This window comes from Haliotis cracherodii, unplaced genomic scaffold (assembly GCF_022045235.1).
Source record: "Haliotis cracherodii isolate W230 unplaced genomic scaffold, xgHalCrac1.p SCAF_1, whole genome shotgun sequence".
NCBI lineage: Eukaryota > Metazoa > Mollusca > Gastropoda > Lepetellida > Haliotidae > Haliotis > Haliotis cracherodii.
The window spans coordinates 4,390,819-4,412,451 of record NW_027266264.1 but is presented as its reverse complement, the minus strand read 5'-3'; the positions used below and the strand labels follow the sequence as shown (position 1 = coordinate 4,412,451).

The 21,633-nt window shown below is 39.4% G+C and overlaps 1 protein-coding gene across 2 annotated transcripts; it reads left to right on the top strand.

Annotated features, from left to right (window-relative positions):
• Nucleotides 1-884: 884 nt before the first annotated feature.
• Nucleotides 885-21,023, top strand: LOC139471645 (beta-hexosaminidase subunit beta-like). Of its 2 annotated transcripts, none has more exons than XM_071254070.1 (12): nucleotides 885-1,266; nucleotides 3,773-3,885; nucleotides 4,070-4,180; nucleotides 6,227-6,328; nucleotides 7,056-7,164; nucleotides 9,184-9,388; nucleotides 10,382-10,465; nucleotides 11,176-11,248; nucleotides 15,182-15,353; nucleotides 16,924-17,014; nucleotides 18,178-18,282; nucleotides 20,865-21,023. In XM_071254070.1, the coding sequence occupies exons 1-12, from the start codon at nucleotides 885-887 to the stop codon at nucleotides 20,926-20,928; spliced, it is 1,611 nt and encodes a 536-aa protein (XP_071110171.1). In that variant the 3' UTR covers nucleotides 20,929-21,023. The 2 variants fall into 2 exon arrangements, with proteins under 2 accessions (XP_071110171.1, XP_071110161.1); XM_071254060.1 differs by lacking the exon at nucleotides 15,182-15,353 and adding an exon at nucleotides 12,838-13,009.
• Nucleotides 21,024-21,633: the final 610 nt, after the last annotated feature.

Sequence of the window (21,633 nt, the reverse complement as noted above, 5' to 3'; positions counted from 1 at the left end):
AAAATTGTGTCTACCTTGATATATTGTTATTATAAAAAAACATTCAAAAAAGTGAATAAACTTACGTTTTTAATTTGTGTAAGGGTGGAAAGGGCCAGTGTCTGTATTTTGGCCCTTTTTAACCCACAGGCATTTGCATGAAATTTAACATGTGAGATTGATAAACTGTACTTAATTTAGTACTTAGTACTTTTAAATGATTTAAATTAATGCTAACTTTGTTGAAGTAGTTGAAACATAATTATAAGGTGTCCAAACTTTCAAAATCTCTCAGACAACCAGTCTCAACCACACGAGGAAATGAGAGCTAAAACGGCCAAAATTTAGCAAAGTGACTTTGGCCTTTTTTAAACTTGACTTTGGCCCTTTTATAGAATATTAAGTAGCTATATTTCAAAAACACATCAATGAAAACATACAATATTTTTTCTACACGTAGACAAGAACTCAGAGATGTTATTTATGCAATAATTCATATGCAAAAAGGGCCAAAGTGCATTTTGGCCCCTTTCAGCTCCAAAGTCTTCATATATATTTCAGATGCAGTTAAAAGCACATCTGGACATGCGGAATTATACAGTATGATTGAACACATTTAACTATGTCTTGGGTATATTTTTAGATGCAAGACATATGTAAAATCACAATTATTTCTGAGGGAATCTTTGACAAACAACTTGAAATCATACGCGCATTCTGATTGGTTTGTCGTATTTTCGCACATTACGTTCATCGAATAGGGGGTCGAGTCTTCTTGCAGGTTACGGAAAGGGGCGAGTAGCGACGAATGGGACGGTACCGGAGAAATCCGAATGAAAATAGACGATATCACGTGGTACTGCGAATGTCATGTGATTGTTTGCTTATCACATGCCTCAGTCAAAATGGCAGCTCGACTGGCTTGGTTGTGTTTCCTAGTTGTGCTGGTTTTACCAGCAAATGCGTTTGAAGAACCGAAAAGCCGAGCTCCAGTTGCTGCAACTGTAGGAGCCCCATGGCCCCTACCACAAAATATAAAGCAATCATCGACGGTGTTTACAGTTGATGCACAAAACTTTATCTTTGTAACGAGCGGCGCTGCATGCGATATTTTAGATGCGGCATACACAAGGTACATTTCGCTGACATTCGGTCAGGCTTATGCCAACAAGAACTTGAGGTTCCGGCCACGGCCAGCGGTTGGAGATGGGGTGTTGTCGTCCCTCAGTGTCACCGTCAGCAAACCTTGCCAAGGAGTCTACCCCTCACTGCAGTCGGATGAATCGTGTAAGTTGTCAACTACGCAAAACAAACATTTAGTCGCTAGTAGGGCCTACTAAATGTAATTATTGCATGATATTACTGCGAAAACCCTCCTACCTGAGTAAGGTGGGCTATGTTGAATGAATGACAAAGATGCATCAGTGGATTTAATGTCCGAGGGTGTGGAGGTTACCAATTTAAAAATGAAATAATACTATGAAAGGCCTAAATTTATGGCATTACAAGGCCAGGCCAAATTTAGCTATGTGGCGACTAACATAATTGTTAATAGGTCATTAATTAATGCTAAGGCCTAAATGACGGAAACTTTGCTACACGACCAATGCTGCGTGTCTAAGTGGGAGCAATTTGTTGTGTCTGGTGCAGAAATTGACAATACAAAGGTGATGTAGAATGGAAGAATAATGGATGGTGGCAATCAGGGCGGGTGGGTCGGAAAGCGCAAAGCGATGTGAGATGCAATGAAATGCTGTCATGAAAGTGATGAGTAGAGACAGTGACGTAAGCAGTTATGACATCACAGAAAGATGATTACGTAACTTCAGAGGAAACGCACGCGCGATTTCTCAACGAAAGTAGGTGAAATTGTAAACATATGATGATATAGCTGCAATGATAGACAGTTATCAGCTGGTTGTCAATGAAAGGAGGAAAAACATTGCTACCTTCACAATCTGTGCATTTGTTTGTGCATACTCTAGCTGGTGGGAGATCAAATAGCAGTGATATTTTGGTAAAAACAATGCCGTGGGAAATGGAATTTGGTGCATTTAATATAGACTTCTTCTTAAAAATAATTTCTCAGTTAACACGGTTAATACTTAGGTCCGTTTAGTTTAGCGTTTTTATAGCTTTTCAGAAATTTCAAGTGTTTAAAACAATGTTTTCAACAATACAAGGAAATAGTGAGCGGTTATTCCATACATATTTCCTTGAATAAGTATTAACAAATTCATTAAATGATATGCAAATTAGATGATACTTCTAGATAACCTTAGGTGTTTACTGAACATATTGCACCATCCTTGAATGGAAATAGAAAACACCAGCCTCAAATGTTTTATTTTAATCGTACCTAACAAAATATGTTCCAACTTCCATTCTTTGAGGTTAGGACCTCTGATGTTTCTCTATTACAAAAACCAGTACTTCTAGGCATTATTTGTGGGGCAACCATTACAAATACAGTGAAAGCATGGATGTTTGTTATGGATCATAAACATTTGTGGTGAAAGGTACTCTATACTCATCACGATACTGGTATTGAAAAAGCATTTCATCTGCTTCAGTACTAGACCTGCTTGAGGGTAATTATAATGTAGACCATGGAAGGTAGTATCAGAATTAATATTACGCTTATACGAACATGGTTAATGTTTCTTTTAAGGGTAAGATGCCTAGTGGTAGCCTAGTGGTTAAAGCGTTCGCTCGCCAGGGCGAAGACCCAGGTTGATTCCCTACATGGGTATAATGTGTGATATTGCTGGAATATCGCTAAAAGCGGTGTAAAACCAAACTCACTCACTCAATTTAAGGGTAAGAGGTATTACCGGCATACCGGTAAATTGAGGTTCATTCTTTCCATGATACGTATCACAGTATAATTTTTTTAATGCTTGCATGCTACTTTTTATTGTGTGTTTAATGTTCAGATCTTTATTCAGTACAGTACAGGCCACAGGCCCTTGTACAAAATGTATGGCATATTTATGGCAACAGTCACAATGATAAAATATGTGTTCTCTCTTCTTTACTGTGATACAGATATTAAGCGATATTAATAATCAGCTTTGTGTTGGTTGTAGATAAAAGATTGTTAAACTTATGGACATTTGGGGGTAAATAATATTGCGTAGGTGAGTGTATGCAGGGCACACTAGCAGGTTAATGTTATATTATACACTTGCCAAATACACAGTGAGTGCATCCGTGAATATTTATTAAATGAGTAAACATTTTGTTGTACCAGCATCTTGTTTTGTTCCATTTATTAACTTCAAATCAGCCACTGAATTGCTTCTGAATTCAAAATTTAGAATTATACAATGTATCATTATATGTATCGTAATACAGCCTCGAGCATTGTAAAATATTGTGATACTCTTTAAACCTCCTGTGCCCATCCCAAGTTTCTATAAACTTAAAAAACCCATTAGGTCTCCCCCTCCCACAGGTGGACTTCTTTCATCATGTTCATAGGCTGTGTTGCAATATTGCGCTGAAGAATCTCACTGGTTTTGTGTCGTCTACAGTTTTGTTTAATACATGTTTAAATAGAGAATAAAATAGAGGATACAGGATTAAATGGAGACTTATTTTATTTATGAGAATTTACTTCAATATTTTGTATTCCAGCTTACCAGGCTTTGCAACATGCGCAATGGTGTCCAAGCCAACAGACAATCCCAACCACTCTAAGAACATATTGGAAATATCGTTTCTTATTCTATAAAAAAAAAGTAATCTTTACCTTTCAAGCTTTAGAAGCATTGATACGTGTTTTATACAGATGACCTACAAATCACCCCGGATGGCGCCAGCCTGAAAGCCAATGAAGTCTGGGGAGCACTGAGAGGCCTGGAGACTTTCAGCCAGCTGGTAACACAGCAAAGTTCAGGAGAGGTAGACATTTTCAGAAAACGTTTGGGAAAAGATAAACGCTGTTATTTAGATTTTTGTCATACTTTTGTAATACTGTCATATTTATGATGAGTATGTAAACACGGTAAACTGGTATGGAGAGTATAATAAAACTATAACTGGCAATTATTGCTTTTATATGTCGAACGAAATGGTTCTCTTACAGTTTGTAGTGATGGAGTCCATGATAACTGATGCCCCAAGGTTCAAGCATCGAGGCATGTTGCTGGACACTTCTCGTCACTATCTGTCAGTGGGCGCTATCCTCAAAAACCTGGTTAGTCACTGTGAAGTGTAATCTATTTGCATCAGATGCTAGGAGTTTCTTTTCATAATAATTGGTTTCCATGTCTGTTTGTTTGTATGTATGTATTTAAGTTCAGTAAGTCCTTGGGATGGAACCATAATGGACGCTATCTGGTGGTGAAAACAAGTTCATTGCTGACAGATTTACATAAAGCATGCACATCTTTGGGGTGGGTTACATGTAAGATCGCATTCATCAAAATCTGCCAGTAATTCAAAGGTTATGGACCACATCCATGGTCAAGTGGATGTTCTCCCAGGAGAGCAAATCTTTCGTTTGATCCCCTGACTGCATAATAGCTAAAAGATGTTAAAAGATGATACTTGTTGTTACCCTGCCTGTCTTTCATCATATAGGGAATTAAACAAGGACTGGTCAGCTTAGAGTCAGTGTCCTGAGTCTGAGTGTGGTATCCAAGGTAAACTACGGCATGGTATCTCAGTTGGCACAGTCCGGGGTTTGATCCCCTGCCGTGTCATACCAAAAGATGGTACTTGTTGTTACCCTGTCTAGCGTTGTGCAATCAGGGGCTAAAACAAGGACTGGTCAGCTCACAGTCGGTATACTGTGTCTTAGTGGGGTATCAATGTTAAACTGTGGCTTGTATCTCAGTGGGCACTGTAAAACTGGCATGAGTCCAGACTAGTACAAGCAGCCACACACATGCATGCACGTCACTATATAAATGCAATAATCTGGAACGTAACGTTATATCCCATTCACCTTGCTGCAAAGGTCAAAGGTTTTGGATGTCTTAGTAACATAGTAGTGTGGTGATAGACATGCTCTCTTATGAAGACCATATGCTTTCAGCACACCTTGAGTTGAAGTTTGTCAGCCAGAGCTAAAGTTATGGGTCTTTGTCTGCCAGTTAGCACTATAACTTCAGAATCTTTTTTCTGTCACCTATGAATCAAGATCACACCATAGTAGAAACGTGTGAAAAGATTGCAAATTTTATAATAACTTTACTATGATTGGTTAACGGGTATGCCATGAATACCTGAACTTCATATTTACCAGTAAATATAAGATAGCTATGGGATAAACTGCAAAGAGCAATGAAGAACGAATCATGGTTTATGTCACGATATAACATCGTTCTCTATCATGACCTCATTTCTGGAGATTCGAACATGCACTTGCAACTTGATGTCATATATGGGATGACAATATTTTGGAGAGGGAAATGTCTAGTGAGTTGTGGCTGGGCTGAATGATCGCATCCAAAAGTGGGAGAGATATGACAATTTGTATTAAGAGAAAAGATACAGATAATCTACGCGATGATTCTGAGAATATGCGGGAAATACCAAATTTAACTCCCCTGTTCATTAAATGGACTTTGTTGAGGTCAGACTCTGTTGAGGTAGTCATCATTATTAAAATTAAGATGACTAATTTTGAAGCTTGTACATTTTATCAACAACCTTAAAGAGGCTGTACATAATGTTGACAGCCAAATAAGAAATAAACAACTCGTGGTCATTGTTTATCATACAATAAAACACTGCAGGGAGAATAAACAACTCGGGGATGCTCCCTGCTGTGTTTTATTGTACAATAAACAACTCCCAACTGTGTCTTTTATTTCTTAAATAAGAATTTAATTTGATCTAGTATTACCAGACAAAGTAGACACAATTTTGAGATAACAACTTCTTTAATGTACTGTTATAGCACCATTTCGTGCAAGGAATACCTACGTTGTCATCCAGCAACTTCTGAGAAATGCGGTCGGTGGGGTAGCCTAGTGGTTAAAGCACTTGCTCGTCACACCGAAGACCCGGGTTCGATTCCTTTCATGGGTACAATATGTGAAGTACATTTCTGGTGTCCCCTGCCGTGGTATTGCTGGAATATTGCTAAAAGTGGCTTCAAACCGAAATGCCTATCAAACCATTCATGTATTCCCCAAAATGCGTCATGTTTTTAACATTTTCCTGAGACATTAATGAACATTATACTATTTCTAGTGGACTCTTCTATTTACAAACAACCTTGTGGTGCTTCCAGGAGGCAATGTCCCAGAACAAGTTCAATGTGTTCCACTGGCATATCGTAGATGACCAGGCCTTTCCCTTCGAGAGTACGGCATTCCCAGACATGAGTAAAGAGGTAAGGTATAGTCCCTGCTTTATTTGGTAGCCAATTAATAAGGGGATAAGTGCTGTTGCCCCCATGATGTGGCAGACTAGTGTGACAACTACAGCATTTACAGAAGTCATGGTTGTTTTGGAACATCTTGGCATGCATATTGTAAAGCTTAGTGTCATACCTAGGAGCATGTTTCGGCAAGTGCTGGAATTATCTGGATGAATTGTCTCCCTTAGTCATGACTGGATCTGCTGACCTTTGCTGTATATCCCAGATTCACCCTGTCAGGTCTACACCAGAGCTTTTGTGTTACAGTTGTATAAAAAATACTAAGCATCTTAGTATGTACAGCCTGCATCTCTTATGGTTTTCCCTCATACAAATGCTTGCTGAGTATCTTTAGAACCAGATCTCTCACTCTCTGAGTCTCACTCTATCCTACCCTCAGGTATCCATGTGTGACCCGGGTTCAATTCCTTACATGGGTACAATGTGTCTGGTCTGGTCTACAATTTCTGGTCTCCCCCACCGTGATATATATTGCTGGAATATGGCTAAAAGTGGCATTAAACCATACCCACTCACTCACTCACTCACTAAGATGAAATTCATTCTGATATGGGTACAATGTGTGACCTTGGGGATTGTTTGTCATTGTACCCCTTTGGCAAGAATTGATACTCTGGTTACTCATCATGCTCAGTCTATCAGCCATTGGTTTAGCTGTGTGTCTTCTCGTGTGTTTCAGGGAGCGTACAATCCGGAGACCCATGTGTACACCCAGGCTAGCATCAAAGAAATCATTGAGTTTGCCCGGCTGAGAGGAATCCGAGTAATGCCAGAGTTTGATTCACCAGGTTTGTAGGTTTATTTCTATCTTAAGGTTAGAAACGGGGGTGACGGTTGGCATAGTCGTCTTAGGAACCACAATTCAATGTGCAGTGTTGCGTACCTTGGACATGCCAGAAATCTATGATAGTGGGTTTGATTCACGGTTCATCCCAATTATGTTTGTAGGTTTGTCAGCACCATACCCATGCTCATGGGTTTATCAAAGTGGTAAACATCTGAGACCTGCATCACTTTGGGTTTTCGACCCGTGAAGATTTAGTGTAGAATAGGACTTCAGCAACCCATGCTTGCCATTAAAGGCGACTATGCTTGTCTTAAAATGCGACTAACGGGATCGGGTGGTCAGGCACGCTCCTAATTCCGTGGATTGACGTTCATGATGTCAATCGCTGAATTGCCTGGTCCAGACTCGATTATTTACCCACCGCCATCATATACCGTATTTGACGTAATAAGCGCCCAGCTCTAATTAGCGCCCATGGCGATATTTTCTAATATATTGACCAGTGAACAATGCCAATTAGCACCCCTTCCGATTGATCAATGTACACAAGACTTATTTACTCGCGTATAATACGCACTCGTGTGCTATATGCACCCTTAATTATGGGCAATTAAATTCTGGAAAAAATATATCTGTCGTATATAAACATTTCAGGCTCTCAGTATAAACCACGAAATTTATCTTTCAATTCTGTTTTTTTCACCAAAATAATATTCTAATAAGAGCCCCCTATTTCTAATTTTGAGAGCGCCCTGGGCGCTTATTACGTCGAATACGGTAGCTGGAATATTGCTGAGTGCAGCGTTAAACACAAAATACTAAATACAAACTAAACAAACAAACAAAACACTATGGGCTTTCCTCCTATATTAAACTGACACGCTGTGACTTAACATGAACACTGTACAAAGCAGTGTTAAACAAAACTCACTCACTCACTCTCTGAGGTTAAAAACACTTGCTTAATTGTTTTACTGATGAGATTAGCCTAAAATACATAAAAGTACGAGCAAAGCAATAACAGGAAGTTATATGGTACATTGTTAATCCACTATCACTTGCATGGTCCTTAGAAGGGGTAATTTCTTAACTGGGGCTAAAACTGACTTTCTCTCACTCACTCATAAGCCTTATTTTATCCCCCTGGCATGTAATGCAGGGGGATATAGTCGTCATCTTGTCAGTCTGTCTGTATTTCAATTTCAGAGCATAATTTCTAAGCCGTGAAAACATTTTCATCAAGACTTGGTACACATATCAACCAGGGGCTGGTGGAATTTGCTATTTAAGAATTTTTTCAAAATTTCATTTTTCCATGGGAATAAGTTAAGACTTAGCTGAAACGGAGGTTGTTGTCTTTTCTGGAGCAGAACTAAAAAAGATTTTTCATCCAAACTTGATACACGTATTGATCAGGGGCTGAAGTGGTGTCTTTTGCTATTTAGGAATTTAAAAAAATATTGTTTTTTTCCTGTTTCCATGGCAGCAAGTTTGCCTTTGACTCTGTTCATAGTGGTGTGCTTATCCAGACCATATCTGTAAAACAGATGGGTAATCTTTCTTGAGACTGTGCACACACAAAGACCCGGTGGACGACTGGTGCCTTTTGCTATTTAGGGATTTTTAGAATTTATATTTTTTCTGTTTCCGTGACAACAAGTGTGGAATTGACTCTGTCCATATTGGTGTGAACCTGACAGAGAAATACAAAGTTCTTTATCTCAATTCCATGGCATTGGTTTGATAGCCTAATAACTACTCTTGTATACGGACAGACAGACAAAACATAAATTCTCTCGTTTAGTTGGACGTAAAGTAATAGTCAGATGATTTGTTCTTTCGACTTTGTGGGGGCCAGGGTAATTTTGTCATCTTTTTAAAATTTTTGATGATATATTGTTTAAAATCTTTATATCAGTTACTGCCATCAGTTTAACAGTAGTCATGTGACAGCTCTGCCTCCTGTGTATTATGGTAGTTTTACAACTAGTCACTGATGAGTTATTTCCCTTTTGTGAAGGTCACAGCCAGTCCTGGGGAAAGGCCATCACCAACCTTCTGACCCCTTGCTACAGTCACGGCAAGCCAGACGGGTCGTTCGGACCCATCAACCCCATCCCAGAGTCCACCTACACATTCCTTAAGACCTTCTTCCAGGACGTGGGAACAACGTTCCCCGACCATTATATCCACATGGGAGGGGATGAAGTCTCTTTTACTTGTTGGTGAGTTCAAGTACAAGGTCCCCTTTGTGGGATAGTATGCATGTCTCAAGAATAATGTCTCCCTTGTTTGTAATACCTCCAGGACAGGATCTCCTTTATAGCTTAGTAAGTGTAGCTCAAAGCATGGATTTGCTGGTAAAATTCATTTGAGAATTGGGTCACCTTGTATGTTAGTAAGTATGGATCAAGGATGAGGTCTCCTTTTTTGGCAAGTATGGCTCAAGGATGAGGTCTCCTTTGTTGGCAAGTATGGTTCAGAATGATGAGGTCTCCTTGGTAAGTGTGGCTCAGAATGATGAGGTCTCCTTTGTTGGTAAGTGTGGCTCACAATGATGAGGTCTCCTTTGTTGGTAAGTACAGTTCAAGGATGAGGTCTCCTTTGTTGGTAAGTATGGCTCAGAATGAGGTCTCCTTTGTTGGTAAGTATAGTTGAAGGATGAGGTCTCCTTTGTTGGTAAGTATGGCTCAGAATGAGGTCTCCTTTGTTGGTAAGTATAGTTGAAGGATGAGGTCTCTTTTGTTGGTAAGTATGGCTCAGAATGAAGAATGAGGTCTTCTTTGTTGGTAGGTATAGTTCAAGGATGAGGTCTCCTTTGTTGGCAAGTATAGTTCAAGATGATGTGCTCTGTTTCTGTGTTTTTGGTAAGTATGATTGAGTTGTGATACAGTCCCTTGAAGTTGGTTACCTTCTGACCCCCGTGAAGATCCAGGTTAGGATTTGTCTTCAGCAACCCATCGTTGTCTTAAGAGGAAACTAACAGGATCAGGTTGTCAGTCATGCTGACTTGGTTAATGCATGTCTTCGTATCCAAAGTGTGTAACACAATGCTCATGATATCAATCACTGGAGTTCTTTACTGAGTGCAGCATTAAACATTAAACAATGTTCCCCCTGAGATAGTTTTATCGCCAGTACTCCCCACTGTCTTGAGGAAAGTGCAATGTATATGTCGTCTGAATCCTCCGTTACCATGGTTACCATTCCTTCTTCAGGATGAGCAACCCCAACATCACAAGTTTTGTCCAAAAGATGAACTACACAAGCTATGGACAGGTGGAGCAATACTACATGCAAAAGTGAGTCAAAGAAAGCCTGGCTGTGGTTCTGGGTCATTTATCAAAATGTATGTGTTAGAACTGGCAAAAAAGATCGATAATCGGAATTATCATTGATGGGAAGAAATATTAATTATTATTGATATGAAAATTGTGTCATCGATAATACCTTACATTAACTATTGTGATGAAGTAAAGTTTAGATATACCAAAACAGATTTGTTATTGTCAATAATGTCAATTGCTGAAGATGGAAAGTAACTGTTTTTGTTACCATGGTTACATCTCAAATGTCCACAAAGTAATCCCTCCATCAATGTGCAACCACTCAATATGTTGAGGATTTCTTTAGGATTTTGTTTTGCGTATTTGCTCAAAGATACTTCTCCGATATTTATCAATCATTGATCAATATTTGGTTAACGATTATTCATCTCTATGATCTGTATCGATAGCCAGCCTTAGTATGTGTTCCATTCATAAGTGTCTGCTTAAGGTTATTACATAATTGCAGTTGATATTTGGAAATATTTATGACTGAACATAAAAGATTCTGCAGAAGAATGTTCTTTACTGTTAAGACCTCTTAAAATTCAACCATAATTGAAAAACCAGTTTCAGTTTTGCTGTGCATGAAGCCAAGTCTTGGTGTCTCCGGCCTTACAATGGCTGGTCTACTGCTAAAAGTGTTGTAAAACTCTATTCACTCACCCACTCACACAATCTTGTAGGCTACTGAATATCATCAATGGTCTTGGCAAGGGCTATCAGGTCTGGCAGGAAGTGATCGACAATGGCGCCAAAGTGAGTACTCCATTACCAATATTTTGCTTGATGTCTTAGGACAGGTAATGATAACAACCTCAATGACTGCTGAGATGTAAAGTACCATTGGGGGCAGTCGGGTAGCCTAGTGGTTAAAGAGTTCGCTCGTCACGCAGAAGACCCGGGTTCGATTCCCGACATGGGTACAATGTGTGAAGCCCATTTCTGGTGTCCCCCTCTGTGATATTGCTGAAATATTGCTAAAAGCGGCGTAAAACCATACTCACTCACTCACTAAAGTACCATTTGAAAGGGGAGTTTCAAAACCTTTTTGCAAGAAGTATAGGCAATGTAGTTTCACATTCTCCAGATCTTCAAGCTAATAAAAAAATTCCACTCCATCTGATTAGGTCTGCCAGGAAGTTGTTGTTGAAATGAAAGACCATTAAACAGTGTTTGAAATATTTTTAAAACCCAACAAAACAGTCGGACAGGTGACCCATAAATGTTGCCTGCTCATCTTCAAAGCTACCTGCCAAAATTCTGACATAATGAATTTTGAAAAATCATGAAACATAAGAGACAATTCACGTCTTGATTAGGTTGAAATAACGCAAACAAGTACTTAAGAATCTACGAGAAGTTAAGATAAGACTGAATGTGTAAGTAGTCAGCCCAAATGAAAAGTTACCAGCCACAGGCAGGCAGGCAGGCGGGCAGGCGGGCATGCAGTTACTTCGGACACTGTCGTCAGATAGATAGACATTTATATGAAGTTGAAACAATACCCTGTAGTTATGTCGTACATGATGACATTCAGCAATATATGGTCCGATCCATATGTTCTCTTTATTACATGAAGCCCTTGAAGCATTATTCACAGTTTAATCATATATTTGTGTAATCTTGAAATAGAAAAATTAGCATGAACATTTATCATAAAAAACTTAATTTTGAATAGAAATAAAATTTTCCTCTGTTGTATCTAAGTTTGAATACATTAGCTTGTACATACACTGACGTAATGTATCGTGAACAAATTATGCTGCTTCAGATTGCATCATGACAAGGGTGTATTGTTCCAGCCCTGTTGAATATAAGGAAAACTAATGTGTTGTGGTTCTTGTTTCTGTCTGGGCTGTTTTCAACTGCATGGAATGTGTCAGGGATCATATTATCCAGACATTGTTGTCATGATGTGGGTCGTGCATGTAACCATGGTAACGGTAGAAGGATGTTGTCAATACGAGCATGAAATGCCCTATTAGTATAAAGGTGCATCAAGACGCTGTTGCCAAGGTGGGAGACAGGTAACCATGGTAATACTATGAAGATAACTCTGTATCCAATGTACTCCTATAAAGGTGCATCAAGACACTGTTGCCAAGGTGGGAGACGGGTAACCATGGTAATACTATAAGGTGACTCATTATCCAATGTACTCCTATGAAGGTGCAAGCAGACACTGTTGCCAAGGTGGGAGACAGGTAACCATGGTAATACTATAAGGTAACTCATTATCCAGTGTACTCCTATGAAGGTGCATCAAGACACTGGTGCCAAGGTGGGAGACAGGTAACCATGGTAATACTATAAGGTAACTCATTATCCAATGTACTCCTATGAAGGTGCAAGCAGACACTGTTGTTGAGGTGTGGAAGGACCCTTGGCCCGCGGAGATGGCTAAAGTCACCAAGATGGGCTACAATACTCTGCTTTCGACTTGCTGGTATCTCAACTACATTAGCTACGGCTCGGACTGGACAAAATACTACGCCTGTGATCCATTTAACTTTGATGGTAGGATTGTGTGGCGAAACTCTCTCTGACTGGGTCAGGGGGTGGCACAGCATCAGTCTGATGCTTAAATCAGTGAAATGACTAAATCAGAGTACTAAGATATGCAGAAACTTCATCCTAAGATGCTGCAAGATTCATGAATGGCAATCTCATTAAAATCAGATCTTAGTTCTCGCTTTCGCTGAACAAAGATCTGAGGACATCCCATTACGGGTCACATCAGAATCGACCTTTCATCTGACCAATCAAAGCGTCGCTTACCAAATCATGAAAGTGACAGTCGGAAAGTGTTTTCTAATCATGCAAACTAGAAATCATTAACACGGTATATTCCAAACGACAGTTACAACTGATTCCGTCAAAATTATCGTCTATCTCTCGCTTCCTTGAGATAACATTTGAACGGAGGAGGCGTTGAACAGTATGTGGGAAGCACTGCTATACAATCTCAACCATACATTAGACATTCCGGAATGTTCGTTTGTTCAGTTTTGATTGAGAACGGGGTCACCATATTTTTCAAGCATAGTCTGAAATGGACATCGCCAGGTTGATACGTGTGCCATAAAGCTCTGGAAAGCTGCTTTCTAATTGGCTGATGTCGACTTCTTGTTAGTCATTTCAGTGGTCGGTCAAAGTTCGCAAAAGGTCGTTCTGACGTGACTCGTAATGGTATGTCCTCAGATCTTTGTTTAGGGGCAGCGAGAACTTAGATATGATTTTAATGAGATCGCATGAATGGTAGCCAAATTGTGGGTGACGAGGTAACCTTGAGATGTCATTGTGTGATTAGTTGTACACGAGAAGCAGAATCAAACTGAAATGCTCCCTCCACCTGTGTCAGGCCTTAGTTGTTCTACAAAGGTTCTTTGTGAAATGAGCCTTGGGCCATGCTCCCAAAAGGAATGTTAGCACAATGACTGTCATAACTAACATTGTTTCACATCTACACATCCACCTGTACACTGTTCTGGATGGGTTCATGTTCCATGCATCAATTCATCACCAACACTTGATAGAGGAGTAACTCTTTCCTTCGCTTTAGCTGAAAACTACGTGGTAGATATGACCGGCACTTGCATTTGTACCTACACAGATGTATGGGTCAGGGTTCACAAACAAACCTTGATGGCCAAGTAATGTGTTTCTCTCACTTCATCCGCAGTGGAAAAAAACTGATTTCACTTGGTAAAGCCTTGCGGAAATGTCTTATGGATACGACACACACCTCTGTCCCGGTATTCCCCCATCTTCCCAATGCAGGAAGTCCAGTTTCCACCCTTGCCGAACTAGGCTGTAATTTCAGTGTCTATTAAGAGTTATGTCCCTTCTTTTGACTAATCAGATTCCACCTCTCAAATGACTGCTTGCATTTGCTTCAAACAAAACAGTGGCGTCCCGTCAAAACAATCTGATTCAAAAATCAATATTGCAATAAAACAGGTCTTACTTTGCGTAGAGCATCAAATCATGTGAGCACCTTGTTTAAAAACATGAAAAGATTTGGTAAATATTTGATACATTTGAGTTGACAGCACACCTGCTTTGCAAATCCTGCAATAGACGGAAATCTGCATGACAGTTTACAAACCAGATGTCGATTTCGATATGCAATTTTGATTGGACTATGCATAGACTTGTTAGTCCAGCCAAAATATAACTCCATAATTCCAGCCTAGTTTGGCAAGGGTGGAGACTGGACTTTTATAGCCAGTTAACACTCTTGCCTCGGGAACAAGGTATACACCACCTATTCAGATGAGATTGGGAAGAGTGAGTGAGTGAGTCTGGTTTTACGCCGCTTTTAGCAATATTCCAGCAATATCACGGTGGGGGACACCAGAAATGGGCTTCACACATTGTACCCATGTTGAATCGAACAAGGGTCTTCTGCGTGACGAGTGAACGCTTTAACCATTAGGCTACCCGACCGCCCCGAGATTGGGAAGAAATTGTAGATGTTCTACGGGTATGACCAGACACTGGCAGAGATGCCCTCTTTGCTGAAGATTGTAGGTGTAGCAACACATTAGTGTTAGTCAGAATATTCTCGCAGGTGCAACAAGACACACTGGATGAGATGTCCTTTGAACCTGAAGGCTGTTTGTGGAGAGACAGCACATTCACATTTATCTGTCAGTATATTCTCCCAATGGTGTCCACCCTCCGTAGGTGCGGCCGGACACTGTAGTCGAGGTGTGGAAGCAGCCCTGGCAGCAGGAGATGTCCAAGGTCACCAGGATGGGCTACGAGACTCTTCTGTCCACCTGCTGGTACCTCAGTAGAATCCATTATGGCCAGGACTGGCATGATTACTACCAGTGTGACCCCTACGACTTTGATGGTATGCCTGCATGCTTCTGGGGTTTTCCACTAGCACTGCTATTGGTAGCCTCAGACATAACAGCATACAACATATTGACACATACACTAGATTAGACTCCTAAATTTCTAGAAAGGCAAAGTTGTCTTTGCTCACATTGATTAAACATCACATTTATGTCTCAAGATCAACAATAAGATAAATTGTTTGATAGGCATTACTAAGAAATTGAGGGATGACAAAGTTGACACAATTTATGGGTAACAACTTCTTTAATTACTGTGAAGGCAACGTTTCTGTATAGATCCTTATACCGTTGTCATGTAAGACTGAATGATGAACATGGTACAGAATATATATATAATAGGTGGAGGATGAACAGTAGATGGTTAACAGGTCCGGTTAACAGTAACAACAATTGCATACACGAGTGGGATAACATGAGTAGGTTAAGTAATGACAACAGAAGGATAATACTGTAACACCATGATGGACAGAGAACACATGATAGGGAAACCGATAAGACAGGAAGCCAACAGGGTAGGTATACATAGGTGGGGTGAACTGTAAAGGCGATTGTATACCTATCCTATCACCACATTCACAAGGTGTATGAATATTTTGTGATTTGTTGCATGGTGATATTTATTGGAGTGCTTTAATCTGCGATCTGTTTGTGCTTTTTAAAACGAGATATTATGTTAATTAACTGAGTACTCTGATTTAGTCATCTTCACTGTCAAGTACCATCATAATTCTGTTAAAACAAACAATAAGACTTAATTAAACAAGCTCCATTGGGGTTCCAGGATAAAATTGGATCCCCGTAACCTTTGCCTGTCTTCAGAGGCAACGGAATCAGACAAAACTGTGGATTGGTTGTCAGTAACACGGGTGTTACCCATAATATCAACCACTGGTTTGGCTGGTCCAGATACAGGTTTTTTTCCAGACCGACGCCATACAGCTGAAATATTGCAGACTGTGGTGTTAAATGTCATTCACTCACTTAAGCAAGCTTAGTCTTGAGACTAAACACAATTTCAATGCTGATCAATGCTTGCATTTTCAGGATTTATGAATACTTTGATATATTAGAATAATTTTGATATGTTCATGATGTTAATGTCTTAGTATTTTCTTTAAATGATGTTATGTGTGAATGATCTTCTTATTGAAGCAGGGCGTTTGGGTAGCCTTGTGGTTCAAGAGTTTGCTCGTCACGCCAACTACCTGGGTTCGATTCCCGATATGGGTACAATGTGTAAAGCCCATTTCTGGTGTCTCCCGCTGTGATATTGCTGGAATATTGCTAAAAGCAGCCTAAAACCAATTAACTGACTCACTCACTTACCAACTCTTAATCTGTTAATGAAGCTCATCAAATGAGTGAGTGAGTGAGGCTTGAGAAATACAGTGTATATTCCTAATAAAGGATATTTACCATCCCTAAACACACTCGGGTGATAACCTCATTGTACATGTATGAGGATGTGGCTGAAAGTTAAGATATTGTTTCCTATTGACATGCACAATTAACAGTTTTTGATGCAGACACTGACAATGTCTGTTCTGTGGGATGTGTTTCCAGGTTCCCCTGAACAGAAGGCCCTGGTGATAGGAGGCGAGACTGCCATGTGGGGGGAGTATGTCGACGACACAAACCTCCTCTCCAGGCTTTGGTAAGCAAACATCCATCATTCATTTTCATGGTCTGAATCAGCTTGGGTCAATTCCTTAAAACAGGAATTGGTTAATCTAACAATTAAAACAGGAATTGGTTAATCTAACAATTTCACTTCCTCATTGTGAAACTGTCAGGATTTTGTCAATTAAATGACTGTCCATATTATTGTGTTCCAAGTTGCTTTTGACATGATATTTTCATATGTTAGGCTAAAAATAATAATAGTACTGCCGGCATCATCATAAAGTTTCATTTTTATTTCCATTTTCAAAAACATATATAAATCCTAATGCTTAAAAACAATGTGAGCCAATGTAGCACACAGTTACTTCCCTTTACATGGGCACAGCCGTACTGCACATCTCGTGTTGTGGTCATGGCGTCAACAGGAGGTTGTATGCTTCTTTATGTAGGGAGGCTCTTTCCCAGGTTGATGGTACACAACTGTTTAAATGGTTACATACTAGTTTGAACACACAAATAAACACACACCATCCACCCGCTCTATATTTTCAAAAGTCATTGCCTGAGATCCAATTCTTTAATTCTTTTAGGTCTTATCAAACACAAGGAAGAAGCAATAAATTTGGTACATATGTAGTTAGGTTTGAAAATGGTTTTTTTGCAATATTTTAAATTGTGACCTTGATTATCTTTTGTATATCTGGAAGCTAAAACTTCTTATGGCATTTACTTGGCCATCTTTGTTCAAAATGTAATGAAGCTTTGTTATTTTGTAGCTGGGTGTGGGGCTCAACTTTTGACAGTTTACACTGCTGAATACGTAATGACCTGAGCCGTGGTGCCTTGGCACTATTTATTATTTATCATATTAATGAAATTGATCTTCACTCCCCTTGTTATCATGGAAACTAGAAGATGAAGTCTGCAAGAAGTCTCGTAAATAATCTGTATTGTTTCATCCCATGTGGAGTCCGGGTTAGAATAGGTCTCCAGCAACCTATGCTGGTCGTAAGAGGAGACTAAATGAATCTGATGGCCAGACTCGATAACTTTGAAGACAATTTGCCATCATACCCTGAGGTCTTAGGACTTTGTTCTTAATATCAATCATCGATTTGTCAGTCCAGACTCAAGTATTTTTGGCTGCTGTCAAATAGCTGTTACGATTCAGTACATTATCTTCTTCCGTTTCAGGCCGAGGGCCTCTTCAGTCGGTGAGAGGCTATGGAGTGCCCAGAGTGTGAACAGCACCAGCGCCGCGGAACCTCGTCTTATTGAACACCGATGTCGTATGGTCAGGTACGAGCCACCTGTTTTGTTAGTTTGTAACCATGAAGTGGAATGGGGATATAGGAATGGGTGATGTCCGTCCGTCTTTCTGTCCTTCCGTCAGTCACGTTCAATTCTGGAGCAGAACTCAAAAACCATGAGAGATATCTTAACCAAACTTGGCACATAGATAGGACCAGTGGTGAACTGGTGCCTTTTGATAGTTTGGGATTTAAAAAAAAGAAGAATTTTCAAGTTTCTACGGCAATAACTTTGACTTAGACTGAAAATGGCGGTAGTCCTCGTTTGCAGAGCATATCTTGAACACTGTACGCTATTTCTTCACCAAACGTGGCACATGGATAGGTCTGGTGGTGAACTGGTACCTTTTGATAGTTTGAGATTTGTGAAAAATTTAGTTTTTGAGTTTCCATGGCAACTAATTTGCCTTATGATAATGGCGGTTGTGCTCATTTCCAGAGCAGATCTTGAAAACTGTACAGTATTTCTTGCCTTGCACACAACTGGACATGTCATATTGACAGGGCATTTGAGTACTTCATGCTTGTTTCATGTAACATTTGGAGCAACAGTGTGTAGCTTAGTATTTACTTCACGTTTATCGTGATAAAACAAGACGTAGTTGATGATGTCATCATTTCAGAAGTGCACAACTCAGAATCCTTGGCTTGTTGTAAGCATCTCATATAGATAAGACTGAGGTGTTTGAAAGTGTTATTGGTAATACATTTAAGTTTAGGCGATATTTTGGTTTGGCAGTAATCTAGGGAAACACTAGGGTGATGCAGTTTCTCAAAGTATTTGCAGCTATTTCTGCTGCTTTTAATAATTTCATTCACCACAGAATGAGCTTTTCTTGCAGGATAATGAAAGTGCGAAATAAATTTCATTTAATCAGTGAACTCTCCTTATCTAGCACATTCTATTCTGAGAAATGGGAATTCTAACAATATTAGTGGAATGAGTGAGTATGGTTTTTACACCACCTTTAAAAACAAGAGACACCTGAAATGGGCTTCACTTATTGTACCAGTGTGGGGAATCGAACCCAGATCTTCGGCATGATGAGCAGACACTTTTGACCACCATGTTTACCACCATATTTGCACAAATATTACTTGAAATTCCACCACATAATACAAGTTTTTAAAAAAATACAATTTTAGTGAAAATAAATATCTGACGACTCCAACTCACTCCATCGATTTCATTTGACATTGCAAGACATCAGATACCCAATACTTCCTATATTACCTTCACTCGTGAATATCGGTCTGCAATACTTCCTATTTCGGGAGACAGAGCCAAGCTTACAGTTGCACGCCCAGGCCTGGCTAGGCTAGGAATAAAGGGACACAACACAAATATGGGAAGCAACTTGTACATTTAAAGGCGACATCACATATTCTTTGAGGTAGGAATATGTGTAGCCTCAGATATGTTGAAAGTGAATACCGTTTTATATCAATATGCAGTGCATATCAACACCTGCGGCAAGTGGGCCCCAAGAAGTATTATATATTTCCTAGTTTACACAAATTTAACATGTTTGTGTCTGAGAATAATTCAAATACTTAAAAAAATATGGGAATGTTTATTTTCTATGCGAATAATTTGAGAAAAGAAATTAAAAAATTGTTTGCAGCACTGTTTGCAACATGTAATGGACCGATGGCCTATACTTCTTGAATAAATGATGAAAGATACCAAAAGTCAAAAGTCAAAGCTATTTATTGAATGTAAGGCCTCCGGCCCATATACAAGAGAGTTACAAATAAGTAGTTTACATACAGTATTTGGATATATACTCATGTTTAACAATTTGTTTCTGAGGGAAATTGCCTTTTTAACATATATAGCCAGTTTTAAGATGACAGCATCATCTTTTGAAGAAAGAAGAGAAATAAAAGCAGGTACAGGATAATTTGACAGATAGCGTACTGGTATAAACATTCTTCTTAGGTCACAATAATAAGGACAGACAAAAGTAAAATGAATTTCATTTTCTATAGCTGAATGACATAATGGGCACAGCCTCTTCGACGTTTCAGTAGACATTTTTCTTCCTTCATTTTTCATGACATCTAACAATCCGAGCCTAAATTGAATAAATGGACGTCGAAGGGTTCTTGATGTTAATGTTGATAAGTATTTTTCTGGTTGAATAAGACTCTTAAACTTTCTGTACAAGTCATACCTTTAACTGTTTTCTAGAGTAGAATGCCATTCCTGATAAAACATATCTATAGATTGTTCACGAAATTGTTTCAAAAAGAGTTTAACATCACCAAGTGTTTGGTTTAACCATACAAAGCCATAGCCTTGAGAAAACAAAAGGTTTCTAATATGTGATGCCCATGTTGCTTTTACCATTGAAAGGATGTCAACGTGTTTGTGACCATTTGTTTCTCAAATATACTGGAAGTTTTAGCATTACTGTGTAACATGATCCCAAGAGGGTTTGGTACATCCCAAGTTTTAGTCCACTAATCCCAAGAATGGTAGTCTCCAGTTATTTGTCCTGTAGCAGTGTATCTGATTTTAGATCACTTCATCGATTTCCTTTACAAATATGTATCTTCTTCTTGCAGACGTGGCATCCCTGCTGAACCAATCAGTGGCCCTGGATTCTGTGACTTCGAGTACAGAACCTAGACGTCTTACTGCAGCTGTTGTTGAAGAAGCAAGCTGCTGGATGCTGCCAGGCCAGGGGGAGGGAGAAGCTATGTTAGTCATCTGGTAGAACCTGGTACAGCAAGTCTTTTAATAGCAACAACTATATGTACATCAGATTGCAGACCCACTTGTAAAAACAGAAGCAACATCGGAATCTACACGTGTGACGAGGCCGTAACACATGAGATGGGGAATAACACTTTGTTCTACATGTCATGATTATCCAATTATTATATAATTTTTTCAGAAAACCTTATGCAAAGAGTCACTTACAGCTGGTTTCAAATAGCAGGACCTCATAAGAATAGTGTGAAGGTCACCCAGTCTGGCATCAGCTCATCCAAACAACGTGGCATACCGTAAATCAACTAATAGGTGCCCAGCTCATGTCTTCCTTTTACAAATGAAATGAGTGCCCCTTCTCCACAATAACAAAGATCCACAAAACACAACTGTCTGAACTCCACACTGTTCTGCAGCACATTTTTATGATAAGAAGACCGATTACATGAGCACTGTCACCTGTTGTATCTGAATCAGCACCCCCTATACATTGTAACATGTTGGGTTGAATATGGTGTAGACTGGATGATGAGAACACATCTGTGATGTCATTTTATTGTTTAAAAGCTGCTTTTTTAAGTAATGGAGAGTTTTTTGTCAATTATGCATTATCTTGAACCA